Here is an 18,085-nt window from a genome sequence, read left to right on the forward strand (position 1 = left end):
TGGTTAACCAATCTGTGGCCGTCGGGCCAGCTGGGCTGGCAGACATTCTGCAGCACTGGCCGACCGACCGACCGACCGACCGACGCTTTACAACACCGAAGCGCAGTAACCCTCCCCTCTCTTTCCAGTTCCATTTTTCCATCGACAGCAAATCATTTCGAGCGCGCGAATCGTAATCGTGATAATCGTGTCAGAAAGCAAATACAATTTGGTGCGCACATTCATATGTTGCAGTTGCAGTCGAGCCAAACGATTTGTGTCGTCGATCGCGTGGAATTTCGCGTGCAAAACGCCGAAAAAGGCCCTCGAGAAAAGTAAAAACACACAGGGCCGCCGTGCATGTGTGTGTGTGGTACAGTTGGGTAGAAAAACATCGCCATCGCGCGTTGCCACCTGGTTGCGTTGCTCCTCTCACTCTTTCTCGTTCCCTCGCATTTATAATTTTTTTTCTTGTTCCGCCACCATTGCCACCACTTTTTCTGTTCTGCTTTCTGTGCAGCAGCTCAGTTGTTCGGTTCGGTTGTTGTTATTGTGTTGTGCATTCTGGCGTTTTGAAAACAACCGAAATAGCAATAGGCAATCTCCTGCCCAAAAAGGAAGAAAATAAAAAAACAGTTGCCCATTAAGAGTGGCCATCCGCAGCAGCAGCAGCAGCAGAGTTGCAGTGAGAGAACAATAAGCGAAAGAGAGAGCGCGGGCTTGTGAAAGTGCCAGCGAAAAGTGCGATTAAATTGAAGGCAATCTAAACGCCCGAGAAAATGTTAAGCGATTTTCGAAGGTAAGTTGCTGAATTTCAATCAAACGATATTCTCATCGCTCCATATTCCTACGTATGTGTGTGTGTGTGCATGTAGCTCTATGTATGTCGTGTGTGTGCCTGCGTGTGCATGTGTGTGTGCAACGACTGGCGCGCGAAAAAGTGACGAAAATAGGCGCTAGAGTTGCCAGAGTACATTACACACATATCAGTGGAATACAGTGGGCCCTGGCTAGGCGATACGTGTGCAATGTTGTAACTTTCCAATAATGCCGCGTACTTGAATTTCCAATTTCCATTGCGTTATTTGGAAAAAATTACTAATTGCACATGGGTGAATCACACGATCCCGCTAGCCACGATCCACTGTACTCATCCTATATGGTCACAATGTAGCTAATAATCCATTCCGCCTCTTGCCCACGATTCCAGCTACCCATGAAAGATGCGAGCTGGAAAAAAAGAGGCAGCTGAAAGCGTCAAGACACGTAATTGCATTGTCTACGTGAGGAATCTGCACGAGGAGCCGTCTTTGCGTAAGGGCACGCCATCCGGTCAATTGAAAAGGAGGGATACCCAAGGGGAGGTGCAGCAGGAGCTGCGAGGGACCCGCTCAAGACGTCAATCCGTCGTCCAGGAGAAGCTCACTCCGCGGACCAGGCACGCTGTGAAGCCAGCAGCGTTATCGCCATCATCACCGCCGCCATCGGCGCGTTCCAAGCTCATCAGGGAGTCGGCTGTCAAGGAGCAGCCATCCAGCAATCTGGCCAAGCGACGCGGCAATGTGCTGCTGGGAGGCAGCAGTCATCACCTGGCCATTAGTGCCCACAAGCTGGGTCTGGTCAAGCCACAGCGACGGCGATCGATTCAAGCGGAGACGCCCAAGATGTTCAAAATGGTGTCCAGCAAGCGTATATCGGCGAGTCCGCCGCCCACCATTGCGGCCAGTCGTTCGCGCCGATCGATCAAACCGAATCCAAAGTATCTCAGCGAGGATATAGTGACGCCAAAGTACGTGGCCGCCCTGTCCGATGGCGGTGGCCAGTCCATCGGCAGTCGCGGCAGGCGGACCAAGCGTCTGTTTTCGAACGACGATGAAATCAGCGATATGATGGAACTCGACGAGGACGATGATGACGAAGTGGCGGACGCCGCCTTCAATCCGCAGCTGCACAAGTCCGACGAGGACGACGACGACGATATAAGCGAGGCCGAGTACGAGCAGGAGCTGCGACGCAAGCAGCCGCCCGTCAAGCGTGGACGTGGACGTCCACCGAAGGCGAAAAATGTCAATGCCAATGCCAGCGCGACCAGCGCCGGCAATCTGACTTCCAACAACGGCGCCACACCGAAGATATCCATAAATTCGAGCAGCGGCCGCACTGCGTCCACTAGCCTGCAGCAGATGCGTCGCACAATGGCCACGAATATGGCCAAAAGCAATGCCAGCATGACAGACGGATCGGGCACGGACAAGCGCACTGCGTCCGCCACGGCCAAACGTAAAATGGACACTAGCGAAAACGAGAGTCCTGTGCCACGCAAGCGCATCATCATCTCGGGCGGCTCCCAGCAGCGCAGCGGAGCGGCCGTGGTGAATGGCGCCACCAGCAAGATGAGTGCGCAAAGTGCGAGCACGGCGCGGCCCAAGGTGGGCCAGGCGGGCAGTGTGTCAGCCAGGATGCTGCCACAGCGACGCGGCAGCAGTAATAAGATAAACTCATCGGCGAACTCCAATTCGAATTCGATCAGATCCACGTCCGCAACGCGCTCAACTGGCGGTGGTGGTGGTGGCAAGGGTGGCAATAGCAATGATGCGAAAAACGATTCCGAATCGGAGGATATGCCCACATTCACCATTGTGAACATCGATGACATTATCAATCAGGACGATGTGCTCATTTCCAGATCAAACACTGCTATGGCCTCCGCAGCCGGCGTTAATCCAATCAAAAAGGTCGCTTTGGGCAGGCCCCGTACCAAGAATATCGGCACCGGCCATTCGGGTGCCGGCGATAAGAAATCCATCACTGTCAACAACACACAGAAATCCCTGCCCGCTGCTGCGAATCAAAATAACACGACGGCGGGCAATCAGGCCAAGCGCATCAAGATCCTGGCCAGCAACAGTAGTGTCAATACCAAAATGGGACCCGTGCATATCCAGAGTCAACTGTCCAAGCCCCGGCCCAGGATACTCAACGCGGAAATGGGCAAGAAGACGCAGTCGATGAAGCCGCTGATGAGCATGGGCAAGGAGCTCTGTCCCACGGACGTCGACACCGAAGAGGACGATCCGGATCCAGATCTCGATTTCGATATCGATAATATACCGGTATCTATTGTGACCCGTAAAAATGCCAATGCCAATGCCAAGCCCAAGCAGGTAACGACGACGACGACGGTGGCGTCGTCGGCGGCGGCCGCTCCAGCAGCATCCGCGGTCAACAAGTTGAACAACAATCGGCGCAATGTGCTGTCCACGACAGCGTCGTCGGTGAATGCGCGGATTGCGAACCGGAGGCTGAGCAATCTGCTGGCCGATAACGATGTCCAGACGGTGTTCAAGAAGCCGAGCGTGCTTCCCCAGCGTCGCAGCAAGGAGAACCATTTGCTGCTGCAGCAGGAGCAGCAGCGCGACAAGGAGCAGACAACGCTGCGCGAAATATTGCCCACCGGCGGTGGCGACGACTCCAACAGTCCAAAATACTTTCCGCCCGAGACCACAACGTTTCACGAGGAGGATGGCCGTGTGGTGAAGAAGATCACCTGCTACGAGACGTGGAATGTGGTTAGCACGGACAAGGAAACGTCGCCGAAGGTGACGCGCCAGCAGAGCACCTGCCTGGAGCTGGCGCTGGTCAAGCTGGCCAATGTGGCGTCACGGATTAGGGTGCCATCGGGCAAATGGACCAGCAAGGTGACGCTGTACAAGGTTGCGCCGTCGGTGATGCCCCGCCAGACAATGACCATCTTTACGGGCGATCTCAAGGCGTACAACATACCCGAGGAGGACCGCCACAAGTACCAGCCGTCGTGCGTGCTCTTCCGGCGCGCCGTCGTCGACAAGAACAAGTGTCGGGTGCCCTACGATCGGGCCGTCATCTTCAAGAACAAGTGCTTCTATGCGAACATCGATGGCAAGCATGTAAATCTGTTGGGCGCACCCGAGACGGTTGCCACCGTCAAGGATGTGGAGATCCTGCTGGACGTCGTCGATCGCCTATCGATCAGCAGCAATATTGTCGAGCTGGTCAACGCCAAGTGAGCGTGGAGTCCTGGTCCACGGTGGCCACATGAAGAGCACGTATCACATTGTAAAAATAATTCACACACAGCACTCCCCTGCCCATCCCCCGCCCCCTACACACACACACCTACAAACACAAACACAAACAAACAAAGCGGACACTCGATAATTCGTTTTATGCAGTAGTTGTATTAAAACGGATGCAAGTTTTTTTTTGTAAAACCATTAACTTAGTTTTAATAGCTAGTGTAGCGTAAATTTATGTATATTTATATATATGTATATAAATATATATTTATACACGTATATATAAATATATATAGGCATATATATATATATATCTCGTATATTCTAAACAGCGGACGGACATACATAAATACACAAAGCGGATGTATCTATGTAATATAAACTAAACTATAGAAAACAATTAATCGTAAAATGCTCGCCCAACTCTCGAAGTGATTGCGAACTTCCGGGTGGTCGAGGTATATCATGATCATGTTTTTAATTTTAAGTGCGTTGGATTACATAGCCCCCCTTCGCCTCCTTTTTTTTTAAATTGCTATTATCGTGGTCGATTTAATAATATAAAACCGGGCGTACATGTGCCTACGCCCGCGTGGAGGACTAGCCAGTAAGTTAGTCGAGTGTATATCTAAGTGATCCCAATTCAAAGCATACAAATAAAAGCGAAAACTGATTTAAATAACGAGCGCCATAGCGTGATAAATGGCGGGCGGGGTTATCTGGAAATCGGGCAGCTATAAATAAACTGCGGCCAACGCTGGAGATTTCCGTGGGAAAAGCAATAGAAGATAAGGAACGCAGGCTTCAAGTGGATGGATGGATGAGTTTCCTTGGTCAAGTTTCCAGGAAAAGGATATGGACTACTATTAAACAGGAAGCTCTTCAATTATGATGCATAATTATATGGTAAATTAATAGAATTAAGAGTTAAATATAGCTGTAGTTTTAGATTCTACATGTTTTATGAAATGCTATTTTTGTTCAATTACAATAAATATTTGGTTTTGAATAAGTATTCAAATTAAACGATATTTATCGATAACTTTGGTATTTAATTTCAAAAGTGCTTGAATTACAATCAAATTATAAAGCAAATATCGTTAGATAGATAGAAATGAAATACATTGCAGTTTCAAGTTGTTTTGCATGCGCTTTTTTGGAAAATTCGTTTGAGAAAATGTTAAGAATGATCGAAATCGAATCGGTCTGGCAGCGCCGGCAGTGTGACCAGCTGCCCGGCGCTTTGGCATTCCGTGCGTGACGAGCGGCTAACACACTGTTTTTTTTTAGTCTCAAAATTCTAACAAATTTATTGATAAACTAGCAATATGCTCGTTTCGCCCCGCCCCCGCTGCGTGCACCGACATTAAAGCGCACCAAATCGTGCTAATGGAGCAATATCGACGCCGTGCAAATCGACGAATTAACAGCCGCCGCTTCCATTGAATCGAAATACCCAGCCCAAAAAAAAGAGAAAGAAAAAGTAAAAGAAACGCGTGCGAGAGCGAGAGGGCTAGAGCGACCAGGGGGAGAAAAGCAAAATCGAGTGAATTTTGTTTGTTGTATCGGCTTTTCCCTGGATTAATCCCGTTTTCCCTGTGATTTTCCCCCACCAACTTTCCACGCCACCTCCCCCCCGCATCCATCGCATTTCGTTTTGATCGCGTTTTATATCGTCGAGGAGTTTTCCCGTGGATTTCCGCAGTCGGCGCAGCTAAAATGGACGCGGACAGGGGCGGCGGGCAGGAGACGAAGGTGATATACCACATCGACGATGAGACGACGCCGTATCTGGTGAAGATCCCCATTCCATCCGCCCAGGTGACGCTGCGCGATTTCAAGCTGGTGCTGAACAAGCAGAACAACAACTACAAGTACTTCTTCAAGTCAATGGACGCCGATTTCGGTGTGGTCAAAGAGGAGATAGCCGACGACTCCACCATACTGCCGTGCTTCAATGGGCGAGTGGTGTCCTGGCTGGTCTCCGCCGACGGTACCAATCAGTCTGATAACTGCTCCGAGCTGCCAACCAGTGAGTGCGAACTGGGCATGGGTCTGACCAACAGGAAGCTGCAGCAGCAACAGCAGCAGCATCAGCAGCAACAGCAGCAACAACAGCAACAGCACCAGCAGCAAGTCCAACAGCAGCAGCAGCAGGTGCAGCCTGTCCAGCTGGCGCAGCAGCAACAGCAGCAGGTGCTCCATCACCAGAAGATGATGGGCAATCCGCTGCTGCAGCCGCCACCGCTCACATATCAATCGGCATCCGTGCTCTCCAGCGATCTGGACTCGACCAGTCTCTTTGGCACTGAATCCGAATTGACGCTGGACCGCGACATGACCGACTATAGCAGCGTGCAGCGATTGCAGGTGCGCAAGAAGCCGCAGAGGCGCAAAAAACGGGCGCCCAGCATGTCGCGCACCTCCTCGTACAGCTCCATAACCGACTCGACCATGTCCCTAAATATCATCACCGTCTCCATCAACATGGAGGCGGTCAACTTTCTGGGCATATCCATTGTCGGCCAATCGAATCGCGGCGGCGACGGCGGCATCTACGTGGGCAGCATCATGAAGGGCGGCGCAGTGGCACTCGATGGACGCATCGAGCCGGGCGACATGATCCTGCAGGTGAACGATGTCAACTTCGAGAACATGACCAACGACGAGGCGGTCCGTGTGCTAAGAGAAGTGGTCCAGAAGCCGGGACCCATCAAGCTGGTGGTGGCCAAGTGCTGGGATCCGAATCCCAAGGGCTACTTCACCATTCCGCGCACGGAGCCGGTGCGACCCATCGATCCCGGTGCCTGGGTGGCGCACACCCAGGCCCTCACATCGCACGACAGTATTATTGCCGACATTGCGGAGCCGATCAAGGAGCGACTGGACCAGAATAACCTCGAGGAGATCGTTAAGGCGATGACGAAGCCGGACAGCGGCCTGGAGATCAGGGATCGCATGTGGCTAAAGATAACGATTCCCAATGCATTTATCGGCGCCGATGCGGTCAATTGGGTGCTAGAGAATGTGGAGGATGTGCAGGATAGGCGGGAGGCGCGAAGGATCGTCTCGGCGATGCTGCGCAGCAATTACATCAAGCATACGGTCAATAAGCTGACCTTCTCGGAGCAGTGCTACTACGTGGTGAACGAGGAGCGCAATCCCAATCTGCTGGGCCGAGGACATCTGCATCCGCACCAGCTGCCGCACGGGCATGGCGGCCATGCGCTCAGCCATGCGGACACCGAGAGCATCACCAGCGACATCGGGCCGCTACCGAACCCGCCCATCTACATGCCATACTCGGCCACGTACAATCCAAGTCACGGCTATCAGCCGATCCAGTACGGCATCGCCGAGCGACACATCTCGTCGGGATCGAGTAGCAGCGATGTGCTGACCAGCAAGGATATCTCGGCGTCGCAGAGCGACATCACCTCGGTGATCCATCAGGCCAATCAGCTGACCATCGCCGCCCATGGCTCCAACAAATCCTCCGGCTCCTCCAATCGCGGCGGCGGCGGAGGAGGCGGCGGTGGCGGCAACAATACCAACGATCAGGACGTATCCGTATTTAATTACGTATTGTAGAAACCTTTCTTTTTGCAATCAAATTGTGTTTTTAATTAATTAAATTAAATATGTACGATTATTCTTTTTTATATACGAGTATACAAAGCAAGCAAACAGCAAACCACAATATAATAATTATAATTATAATAATAATAATAATAATAATACTTATGTATATGTATGGTATGTGTAAGTCATAGAAAAGAACGCTAAACACCCAGCCGCAACGAGTCAAGGATCAGCGAGGGCTCGTGAGGCAGCAGGAGGAGCAGCACAGGGATATCCGTGTCCGGCAGCAATCGGTTGTGGACCCGATCAGATCAGATCAACTGAGATATATGATATATATATTTATATATATAGGAACGGATGATGCGCAGCGGAGCGGAGCAGCAGGAACGGCAGCACGACGGGCGAGAATGATTTTGAATAAAGTTCTAAGAATTTAGTAATCACAAAGTAAATAAATACAAATAAAATGAATAATCGATGGCTTTTCCACTATGCATGAGGTCGGCTTCATTATCGCATTTCAGCTGTTTTCAAGTGCAAATCTAATTGCCAAGAAGATTTTTTAAATATTCCTAAGACATATTAAGGTTTGATCGAACATTGAGGAATATTCATTAAAAAAGAAAGCTAAGTTGTGTTAGCTCTTATTTCTTTGTATAGATTAACAATATTTAAACACATATTAAAGCCGGCAAACTTTGATTAGCCCAACTTTCCATCCTAAAAAGTAAAAGTCTCAACAAGATAATATTGTTCTTCCCCCAAAACCAAACAATGCGCCATCGAGAACAATCCTCGAAGTTGTGTGCACTCGCAGCGGAAACATTCCGGGCATGGGTGTGCACTTCATAAAGAAAAGAATAATGAAACCTATAAATAGAAAATCCATTTCGAGCAGCAAATGCATTCAAATCAACCGCCCAGCTCGGCCACTTTGCAACACTAAACCCGAAAATCGATAGCAACGAACGTGCGTGCTGTTCGATAAGCACGCCAAGGCAATTTATCGCTTTCTTTCCAGAAAGTTCGCCAAGCCAATAAGTTCTACTGTGGAGAGAAACGCAAATTTCCAGTTAATTTGGATTGTTTAAATCCGAGAAAACGATGGCAACGGATGTGGAGCCGGCGGCGAATACGGCGGACAAGTTCTCCGCCAACGCTGAGGAGCTGGAGGGCTACTATCTGATGCTGGAGGCGGGAAATATTCCGGAACTGCAGTGGCAATTTCCGGGACGCAGGGCTCCATCGCCGGAGGCGGGATCTGGCGGCAATAGCAAGGAACTCGAGCAGGCCACCGACGCCATTGAGCAGGAGTAAGAACAACTGCAGCACCATCCGAAGGTTAACATAGCTTATGATTGATTTTCGTGGCTCTGCAGACCGCAGAAGGCCAACGATTTTGATTTCAGCGACGATGTGGCCCCCACCCAGATGCGCGTCCGCAGCCAGACGTCCACGCCAAAGTCGGCCAAAAAGAAGACGGCCAACTTCGCCGGCGTCATGGAGACGCTGAAGAAGAAGAACGCAGAGAGCTCATAGCACACGCCGAAATTCTGATGCTGATCCGGCCCAGGCAATCGGCTGCAGATCGTACTATATCGCCATGCGGACTAGCCTACAAGCATCAGTCGTCTTACAGCCATCGATAGTAGGCGCTGTGAAGCTCTACTGCAAATCGGATCAATGTAAGGATTTAGAAAGAGTTTGAACTTCAACTCACTTAAGATTTAAATTAGGATTAGATTTAGTTAGCATTTAGAGAGGAAGTTTCAACTTCAAAAAATGGGCTTACCTATGACCTCTATTAGTTAGTATCTAAAGAGGAAGCTTATACCTCAAATCAAAGGCGTGTAATTACTTAAATAACCATATGACTAGCTTTTAGCTGAGAACTTTGCCAACCTCAGACATACATGTAACTTGCTTTTAAGGTTGTTAACTGCCATTGCATTGGTCAGTTCTTCATTTTAGACTAAGAACTTGTAATTGAGAAGATAGCCTAGAACTAATCAACTTATGTTTAAGCAGAGGGATGTGTATCTGATCCTTAATTAGCACTTAGGAAATTTACGTTCTAAATGATAATTATCCTTATTTGATCTATTATGACAATATTCTTGATAGTATTGTCCGAAACCGACGTTTGAAGACTAGAATATAGGAAAGAACGGATGTAAATTTAAATCCAAGTCGGGTAAAGCGGAAACCTAGATAGGCAACTGGAAATCAGTCAACTTCTGTACATACAAGAACTGAATTTCACAAATAGCTGTTAAAACTAGAATATAGAATATAGTATAAAACAGATGTAAATTTAAATTTAAGACGAGTAAAGCAACTGGAGATCAGTCAACTTCTGTACATACAAAAACTGAATATAAAATAGAATTAGAATATAGAATAGAATATAGAATATAGAATATAGAATATAGAATAGAATTAGAATATAGAATATAGTATAGAACGGATGTAAATTGAAATCCAAGGCGTGTAGAGCAGATTACTAGATAGGCAACTGGAGATCAGTCAACTTCTGTACATACAAGAACTGAATATAGAATAGAATTAGAATATAGAATAGAATTAGAATATAGAATATAGTATAGAACGGATGTAAATTTAAATCCAAGGCGCGTAATGCTAATTACTAGATAGGCAACTGGAGATCAGTCAACTTCTGTATATAAAAGAACTGAATTTCACAAATAGCTGTTAAAACTAGAATATAGAATATAGTATAGAACGGATGTAAATTTAAATCCAAGGCGTGTAAAGCAGATTAGTTAGTTATTAGGCAACTGGCTTTACTCAACTTCTTCAAACAGCTTTTAGCTGTGCTGATTAGTTGCTCTACTAAACTATCTTAAACAATGGCTACTTCTCCTAATGAGCTAAAAATAGACTAAGAATTTTGACAAACAAAGGAAAATGTAACTCTATCCCTTTCGTTTCCGTAGGAAAACCTTATATATAAGATGATATTATAATATGATATATGATGTTATGTATAGATTGGAATTCCCATATGGAAATGATAAAATAAATGCATATGCTGCGAACTCAATGGTTTGCAGTTAATAAAAGTTCGCATTTAAACACGTAAGAAAATTGATTTATTTCGGAAATATCCTTTCTCGTTAACAGCAATAATAAGTTATTGTGCCTGCGGGTGTGTGGTTGTGCATATACCGGCTTGTATAGTGGCTTGTATAGCTTGTAAATATATAATTCGTTTCTGTTTCGAAGTATTGTAGGTTAAAATGGCATTTGATCAACATTAATTGACATACCTTACGACTATATGTGCACATGTTACATTTTTTTTTATTTTTATTTTTACTTTTTCGTAGATTAGGCGGTTCGACTAAGTCGCCGAACAGAACAACAGATCGCAGCATCCTTTCGATCCTGTCGACGTCCATCCATTTTGTAAATTACCGTGTGTTGCCGTTTCGCGATTAAACCCTTAACTAATTTAATTATTATTTACACGTTATATTTAATTTAGTTTTGTTTAGTTTAGTTCAGTGTTTATGCGTGTGTGGGCATTACAAAAAAATCGAAGCTCAAGCTTAACAATATTTAACAAAGTTGTCTAAAATGTATAACACAAAGTAGGGTTGAGAATTTGTTTATACATATACATATATCATATAAAGTGTGGACTTTCGCTTAGTCAAGATTGGGGGCGTAATGACAGTGGAGGTAGGGGGACGTGGCCAGTGGTAAGCACAATCAAATAAAACTAAGATCTGGCGAGAATCCAAAAAGGCTTGCGATGGCGTGAGTGTTCCGGATTTGGTATGGTGGATGATGGATGGATGGTTGGTTGGTTGGGGTCAATGTGATTCCTCCGATAGCGCTTTAAGCCAAGGATTGCGTCAAGTGGTTTTTGGGATCTGGCTTGTGTTGTTTTAAAAACGTACAGTTTAAATGCTAACATCTTAAAAGACCTTATGCCTAAGCGTGTGTGTATATCATTTCATTCAGTTGTCAGCAGTCACTCGGCAACCGCCGGCTGATTCGTCGGCGACTGGTGTCCATCCGTCGGGTGCGTCACCTTGGTGGCCACCTCCTTTGTGATGATGTCCACGATGGTCGCGAAACTGGGCCGCGAACGGGGCGTGGCATGCCAGCACAGCTGCATCAGGTCGTAAATGAAATCGGGACAACTGGCCGGACGATTTAAGCTGTAAACAAATGAACAGACATTAGGCATTGGTTTTCATATCGAATTACTGAAGGAGTTAATGGTCTCAATCTCACGATAACTCACCGTTCGCCGCTCTGAAGGCGATTGAGGAAATCCTCCTGCGATGTCTGAATCGGCACCAGGTTGGGCTCCTCGCCGCGCGAGAACATTTCGAAGAGCGTCACGCCGTAGCTCCAAACATCCGAATACGATGAGAATCTGCAGGTGGAGATGGCCTCTGGAGAGTACCTGTCCAATGGAAAGCAGAGATATTCAGTTGCGAAAGTGGCCCACATCAATCCAGCTTCATATTCCTTACCATCTAATGGGAATATCCCGCTTGCTTTTCGCATAGTAATATCCATCGGAATTGGCAAACTGCGCCAGGCCGAAGTCTGAGATTTTGACGCAGTCCCCATCGCCGTTGTGGTCCACCAAAATGTTGCGGGCGGCCAGGTCGCGATGGATCAGTCCCATGTCGGACAAGTATTTCATGCCCTGCGGTGAGAAGTTTTTGGATTAAGTACTTGATCAAAGGGAATATCACTTCTAAAGTCATAAACATTAATTTTTTTGTACCAAAGCTGTTGTTTTTTTCTTTTTGTCCAAATTGGTCAGTTTTTTGGCCACATCTTGGGTTGTTATAGCCCAAACATGGATTGTCATACCTCGTTACGCTCGTATTTTGATTCCCAATCGATTGGGGTTCAAAATGGAAACTTTTAATTTTTTGAGATTTTTTGCAGATTTTGATGATGTTACCCCTTACAAAAAATTCAAAAATATGCGAAAATTACGAATTTACCAAATTCAAAAAAGAGTAATAGGATTTGTTAATTGGGATCATAAGCTCTAAAAAACAGGCATTCCCTTCGACATTTGACCATTTTTGGCCAAGTTATGATGAAAAAACCCCGCGAAATAATTGTAGTTTTTCCTTTGAGTTTCCCCCTTTTCCCCGGAAAACTTGTTCCGTTCCAAAATGTCAGCAAATCATATTCGAACCCGCATCCACTCACATTTGCAATGTCTAAGGCGAAGCTGACGAGGCGTGGATTATTGAGATTGGGTGCCGTGAAACGCAGGTAGATGTCGAAGGAACCGGATTGCAGGTACTCCATGATGATGCAGTGCGACTTCTCTGCCCAATACTTGAACTTGACTATGTTCGGATGACTGAGGGTGCGCATGATGCCGATCTCGCGATGAAAGTCGGTCGACACCTGCATGGTGTTCAGCATCTTGATGGCCACCTGCTCGCGCGGCTGATCCTTGTCGTTGAACTCCAGATGACCCTTGTAGACAGTGCCATAGTGACCGCGCCCGATCATGTTCTCCATGTTGTAGATCACTCGACATTCGCTGGTCAGCGGTATGACCATCAACATATTCGAACGCGGAAAGGGTAGGAAGGCTAGGTCGCTTCTATCGAACACGGCCTCGTCTCCAGTTCCATCTGGAACGAAAAAAAAGAGGAATGTATGCCAATCTCTGGACGCTTTCGCCTGCTCAACTTACTCGTTGCGATCTCGGGTGGCGGCATATAGTTGGGCAGAATTTCCGCCTTGATCGTGTTGAGGCGCGAGAAAATGTCGTGGTGACTGAAGCGCTTGGTCTCATCATCGGACCAGCCATCCATGATTGTCTCGAATATCGGCGCCGGACAGATGTCCTGATCGAGCATCTTGAGTATGTTGCCATCGAGATTTTTCTGCCTGAGTAGCTGCTCCTGGCGCAGTGTGCTCAGATCTTCCTTGCAGCGCGAGAAGATCTCGTATATGGTGGTAGCGAAGGCCCACAGCTGGGCAAACTGATCCGTTTTGGCCGCCTGCAAATTGCGATAATACTTAACAGGTATCCATGGCGAGCTGAAAGTGGAGAATGGATGATGTTATAAAGTTCTTTAAAGTTTGCCTTTTGCTATTCTTATCAAAGAGTATGACCAAACGAGAAGATGATTAGGCGGAAATTGTCGGCTACTCACTCGGATTCTCGGAAGGGACGCGGATAGCCGGGATCGCTGATTTTCGCATCTAGCACGTACGAATTCGGATCGTACTTGGTCACGTACAGATTACTGCATCGTATGTAGTTGTGGATAATCTTGTTGTCCTCCAAATAGTGCATGCCGCGCACCAATCCGTGCATCAGGTCCAGTAGACAATGCAGCGTGACATTGGGCGTCGAGTGCAGGAACTTGTTGAGCGGACCATACCGCGAATACTCCATGACCATCGTGTACGGATCGGCGAGCGTTAGGCCGTACAGCTTGAGGAACTGCGGCGACTGGATGAGGCTCCAGGTCTGCGCCAATCGAAAGAACTCCATGAAATTGCCGTCGCTCTTCAGCATCTTCATCGTCACGGACACATCCTTGACGGGACTCTGTTGGATCCAGTCGCCGCGCATCGTAAACATCATGCCATCGTCGCTAAGCGAAATCGAATCTGCAAAAGGCGAGCGATTAGAACGAAGCAAGGAAATTGGATATATTCAGTATGACCCACCTGGATACCACTGCAGATCCGTTCTGGGATTGAAGATCTGCGGATTGCGGCGCTGCAGCTCCGCCTCGCTCAGCTGCAGGTCAGTCTTTTTGGCCTTTAGGTTCTTTGGCAGCAGCAGTAGCAGCAGCGGCGGCTTGTCGTACTTGGAGGCGGGTATGCGATAGCGATCGGGACTGTCCGCTTGGATGATGTGCGCCACTTCGTGCAGCGAGTTCAGTACGTGCTCGCCGTTGTTGTAGCTCAGCTTCCACTGCGAGTCCTTGCGCACGATCCTGAATGTCTCCGTCTTGCAGCGCTCCTGATCGGTTTTCTTGGCCATGCTGCAAAGGTAGAGGATTTTCGCATGAGATAAAACCGATCACATTTCATTTGGGCATCATGAATCACGACAGGCAATCAGTAAGCGACGAAACAATTGGCCACATAGCGCACACAGCATTGTTGTGTATCATGTGGCATTGCATACAGAAATGTTTGTAAGCCTGATAACCGGCGTGGAAGTAACTGATAGTGTGAACGCGCGCGTGTACTCACATTTTGGTGTTGATATCAATGTAGTATATGTTGTATTCTCGATCGCATTCGCGCACAATATAGCTGCCGCACTTGTCCCCGTTCTCGTGCAGCTTCATCAGCGAGTAGGCACCGCCGATCGGACCATGGCAGTGGAGGGAGCTCAGCTCCTCCAGGGAGGGCGTGCGGTACGAGTGGCACAGATCCTGCATCCATTTGCTCGACAATCTGCAAGGGAAACGGATGGGGAATATGAGTAAAAGTTGCGCTCATTTGTTGCATTGCTATTATTATTATTATGTTTGCATTTGCAAAGTGATTCATAGCTGGGAATCAATTGTTTCAATTTATGCGCGCTATTTATGAGCCCTAAAAATGAGCATGCAAATAATCAACTTTATTGAGAAGTACTTAAGTATATTGGACTGCAGATTGACGCAGTGCGTTCTTTTCAATTCCCCATGCGATATAAATAGTAGTGTAACATTTAAATCCGATTAGTGCGGAATTATTTAATCAATTTAACTGGAGAAATCTCCTGCAAGCATTTAGTTTCAAATTTCTTGCTCGTTTTTTTTTTTAGCCTGATAACAAAAATCAACACAATGACTTGGTTTAAACAAACTTTTGGGCTGTGGATTTAAACAAAAAAAGGAAGCATTTCAAGCACTGTATTTAATCGCGTTATCAAATGTCATATTTATGTGGGAATCATCAACTGTGTAATGGCTTTTAAGTGGAATTATTTAGCGTTTGCCATTGTATAATGTTATGAAATGAGTTCGTGGAACTGATGGCTTGTTGGTTTTTTTAAATCAATGGATGTTAAAAAAAACAATTGAGCAATTTGATTAAGAAACATTGGGCACTGATTATTTACTACTTTCTGAGAAAAAAGAACAGATTAATAGCTGAAATTTAGGTGGAAGCAGTCTGAAGCTCACCGAGTACAAGTGGACAACTCACCTGATGTAGATGCCCAGGTAGGAGATGAAGGACTTCATCTCCTTCTCCGTCTGGAACTGCATCTCGTAGCCCTTGGGCAGGCCAACGATTTCCAGTCGCACCGAGGTGTCGTTGATTTTGGAGATCATAAAAATTCCCTCCACGGCTCCAACCAGGATCCACTGCAGAGGAAACAAGGATTATCAATGAGCTGCTAGTGCAATTACATGTGTATGTATGTATGTATGAACATTTCAAGATTCTTTGCCACCGATAAGCAACTTGATTACATTCGCTACGAACCCAGACAATCGCTTTAATTAAACTGAGAAGTCTACGAAAATGTTTTAAAAATAATATCAATGGTATTTCCATATTTAAAATGGCCAGCTAAATGAGTGATCTGCATTAAAATGCGCTTATCGATGGGAAACCAAATACGATTTCAGCAGGAAACATAGCAGATTAGGTGACCATAAAGTCAAAATTACCTTGAGTGTGGCCTCGGAGGTGACCCTGGCCACCTTGAGTCCCGGCTCCAGGGAGTCGTGTGGAAAGACTCGCACATAGACATCGATTCCACCGCTGGTGGAACGTCGTTTGGCCTTCTTGCCACTGCCGCCGAGTCCAACGGAATTTGTGTTGGTGGTGAGAGTGGACAGAGTGTTGGTGGAACCGGAACTGGACAGCGACGACGTCGAGTGGGCCAGACTGGTGCCGATGGATCCGCTGCCGCGGGCCACCTCCTCGTTGGGCAGATACTGAACGGTGCAGGTAAACTGTTCGGTCATATAGGTGGGCGCCAGGTGGGAGACCTGATGCACATAGTGCCACTTCAAACGCTCCACACTCAGCGAATTCGCCTTCAGATTGCGAAAAACCTCGCGGATCTTGGAGCCCACAAAGAAGCTGTGGGCGCGCCACAGGCTGGGTGGCAAATACAGTTTGTAAAGCTTCTCGATGGAGCGCATCGCCTGCTGATCCTCCGACTGTTCCTGATCGTCGATCAGCATGTCCATCACGGCTAGTCCCGTTGACTTGTCCTTGTGCTCCGGATAGCGAATCTCCGGGATTTGCTCGGTGCGCATATCGTAGCGCATCTGGCGGTAGAGGAACTTGTGGCTCCGTCCATCGATCAGCTCCAGCTGGCTATCCAATTCGGGCACACGGAACCGCATCCGAAAGCAGTAGACCAGCTGGCAGTTGAGTCGCTCGCCGGGCAGACACCACGTCAGATCCAAACGCACCAGCGGCGAGGGCCGTCGCGATGTCGAGTGCTCCCGTATCCCGTAAAGCAGCTGGGCAATTGGTGCAATGCCCAGCTGGCGGCACATCGTATTGCAGATCTCCTCGCACAGCATATTGGGATGGAAGCGCTCAAACTCGCTGGTGGTGAAGTTGAACACACGGATTGTGCCATCGTTGGTGTGGATGCTCTGCGAGGAGGTGCCGCTGCGCAGCGAGGAGTTCGTCAGGCTGGCGCTGTCCGCCAGCGAAGTGCGTCCGCTGCTGCTGTCGTCCATTCTATCCTCTCCCCCGTTGGCCAGGGCCATGAGAGGATTGTCGGTGAGTGGTCCCTTGTGGGCTGGGTGCTTTGTGCTGCTCCTGCAAGCCCAGTTCCTTGGCTGGAGCAGTTTTCTCACGCGACCTCACTGGAACTAGACCATGGGAGCTTTTCTAGGAACTTGCCGCGTTCTATTCGCTTCTTAATCTTCTTCTCGTTGTTGTCAATAACAAAGACCACCGCGACTGACTTGAGTTGCTACTTTTGGGCTTACTGCGAGTACTCCTGGAATTGGCGATGCTCTTAGCCTTGCAGTTGCAAGGATGCCCTGAACTCCAGCGCGAGTTCCATGGATGCCGCTGGCGGAGAACAACCTGGACTGCTTCTCCACCTCCTGCACATTAGCAATCGTCAACGTTCCGAGCCAGAACCACTTCGCCACTTGGGCGATCCGTCAGCAAAGCACTGGAAATCGGAAATCACAGTGCACTAGTCCGAAATTAGACACCCGAAACGCCAGCAAGATCCCGAAATTTGCGGGGCGTTTTGGGAACAGGGCCACGGGACTGGACGACGATATGGTCGCACCTTGTTTATAGAAGCCTTCGATCTGAAAGTGGGCCTGCAGCTGAAACGAAGCTGCAATTGCGAAGCTACAATACAAGCCACGAATATCAGTGAAATTTATCGGATAATTTGCACCTCACGATATCGATTGGCCGACGGCCGAGCCACTTTGTCATCGATTGTCCAATGACCTGTACTATCGCACCAGGTGAACCAATGGTTGGCAACGCGAGGTTCT

At 47.8% G+C, this 18,085-nt stretch overlaps 4 protein-coding genes across 4 annotated transcripts; 3 read left to right on the top strand and 1 right to left on the bottom strand.

The window, feature by feature from the left end:
* The first annotated feature begins 125 nt into the window (after nucleotides 1-125).
* Nucleotides 126-4,720, top strand: LOC6725668. The gene is made up of 2 exons (XM_039296453.2): nucleotides 126-778; nucleotides 1,190-4,720. The coding sequence occupies exon 2, from the start codon at nucleotides 1,203-1,205 to the stop codon at nucleotides 4,023-4,025; it is 2,823 nt and encodes a 940-aa protein (XP_039152387.1). The 5' UTR covers nucleotides 126-778; nucleotides 1,190-1,202; the 3' UTR covers nucleotides 4,026-4,720.
* A 530-nt stretch (nucleotides 4,721-5,250) lies between these two features.
* LOC27209194 (segment polarity protein dishevelled) lies at nucleotides 5,251-8,093 on the top strand. The gene has a single exon (XM_016184671.3). The coding sequence runs from the start codon at nucleotides 5,754-5,756 to the stop codon at nucleotides 7,623-7,625; it is 1,872 nt and encodes a 623-aa protein (XP_016038895.1). The 5' UTR covers nucleotides 5,251-5,753; the 3' UTR covers nucleotides 7,626-8,093.
* Nucleotides 8,094-8,600: 507 nt separating this feature from the next.
* Nucleotides 8,601-9,980, top strand: LOC6725669. Its single transcript, XM_002106638.4, has 2 exons — nucleotides 8,601-8,932; nucleotides 8,999-9,980. The coding sequence occupies exons 1-2, from the start codon at nucleotides 8,724-8,726 to the stop codon at nucleotides 9,156-9,158; spliced, it is 369 nt and encodes a 122-aa protein (XP_002106674.1). The 5' UTR covers nucleotides 8,601-8,723; the 3' UTR covers nucleotides 9,159-9,980.
* A 729-nt stretch (nucleotides 9,981-10,709) lies between these two features.
* LOC6725670 (tyrosine-protein kinase hopscotch) lies at nucleotides 10,710-18,013 on the bottom strand. The gene is made up of 10 exons (XM_016172735.3): nucleotides 16,268-18,013; nucleotides 15,798-15,958; nucleotides 14,853-15,059; nucleotides 14,319-14,638; nucleotides 13,796-14,258; nucleotides 13,330-13,679; nucleotides 12,831-13,267; nucleotides 12,131-12,309; nucleotides 11,896-12,060; nucleotides 10,710-11,809 (listed from the first exon to the last, which is right to left on the bottom strand). The coding sequence occupies exons 1-10, from the start codon at nucleotides 17,327-17,329 to the stop codon at nucleotides 11,620-11,622; spliced, it is 3,534 nt and encodes a 1,177-aa protein (XP_016038896.1). The 5' UTR covers nucleotides 17,330-18,013; the 3' UTR covers nucleotides 10,710-11,619.
* Nucleotides 18,014-18,085: the final 72 nt, after the last annotated feature.

Source organism: Drosophila simulans, chromosome X (assembly GCF_016746395.2).
Source record: "Drosophila simulans strain w501 chromosome X, Prin_Dsim_3.1, whole genome shotgun sequence".
In the NCBI taxonomy this organism is placed as follows: domain Eukaryota; kingdom Metazoa; phylum Arthropoda; class Insecta; order Diptera; family Drosophilidae; genus Drosophila; species Drosophila simulans.

Excerpts from the sequence above, each read along its gene's own strand:
- LOC6725668 (XM_039296453.2), top strand. The coding sequence starts at position 1,203 with ATGCGAGCTGGAAAAAAAGAGGCAGCTGAAAGCGTCAAGACACGTAAT.
- LOC27209194 (XM_016184671.3), top strand. The coding sequence starts at position 5,754 with ATGGACGCGGACAGGGGCGGCGGGCAGGAGACGAAGGTGATATACCAC.
- LOC6725669 (XM_002106638.4), top strand. The coding sequence starts at position 8,724 with ATGGCAACGGATGTGGAGCCGGCGGCGAATACGGCGGACAAGTTCTCC. Across the intron at positions 8,933-8,998 it reads ACCGACGCCATTGAGCAGGA|ACCGCAGAAGGCCAACGATT; the intron begins GTAAGAACAACT and ends GTGGCTCTGCAG.
- LOC6725670 (XM_016172735.3), bottom strand. The coding sequence starts at position 17,329 with ATGGCCCTGGCCAACGGGGGAGAGGATAGAATGGACGACAGCAGCAGC. Across the intron at positions 15,959-16,267 it reads CCTCCGAGGCCACACTCAAG|TGGATCCTGGTTGGAGCCGT; the intron begins GTAATTTTGACT and ends TTTCCTCTGCAG. Across the intron at positions 11,810-11,895 it reads CGCCTTCAGAGCGGCGAACG|CTTAAATCGTCCGGCCAGTT; the intron begins GTGAGTTATCGT and ends ATTTGTTTACAG.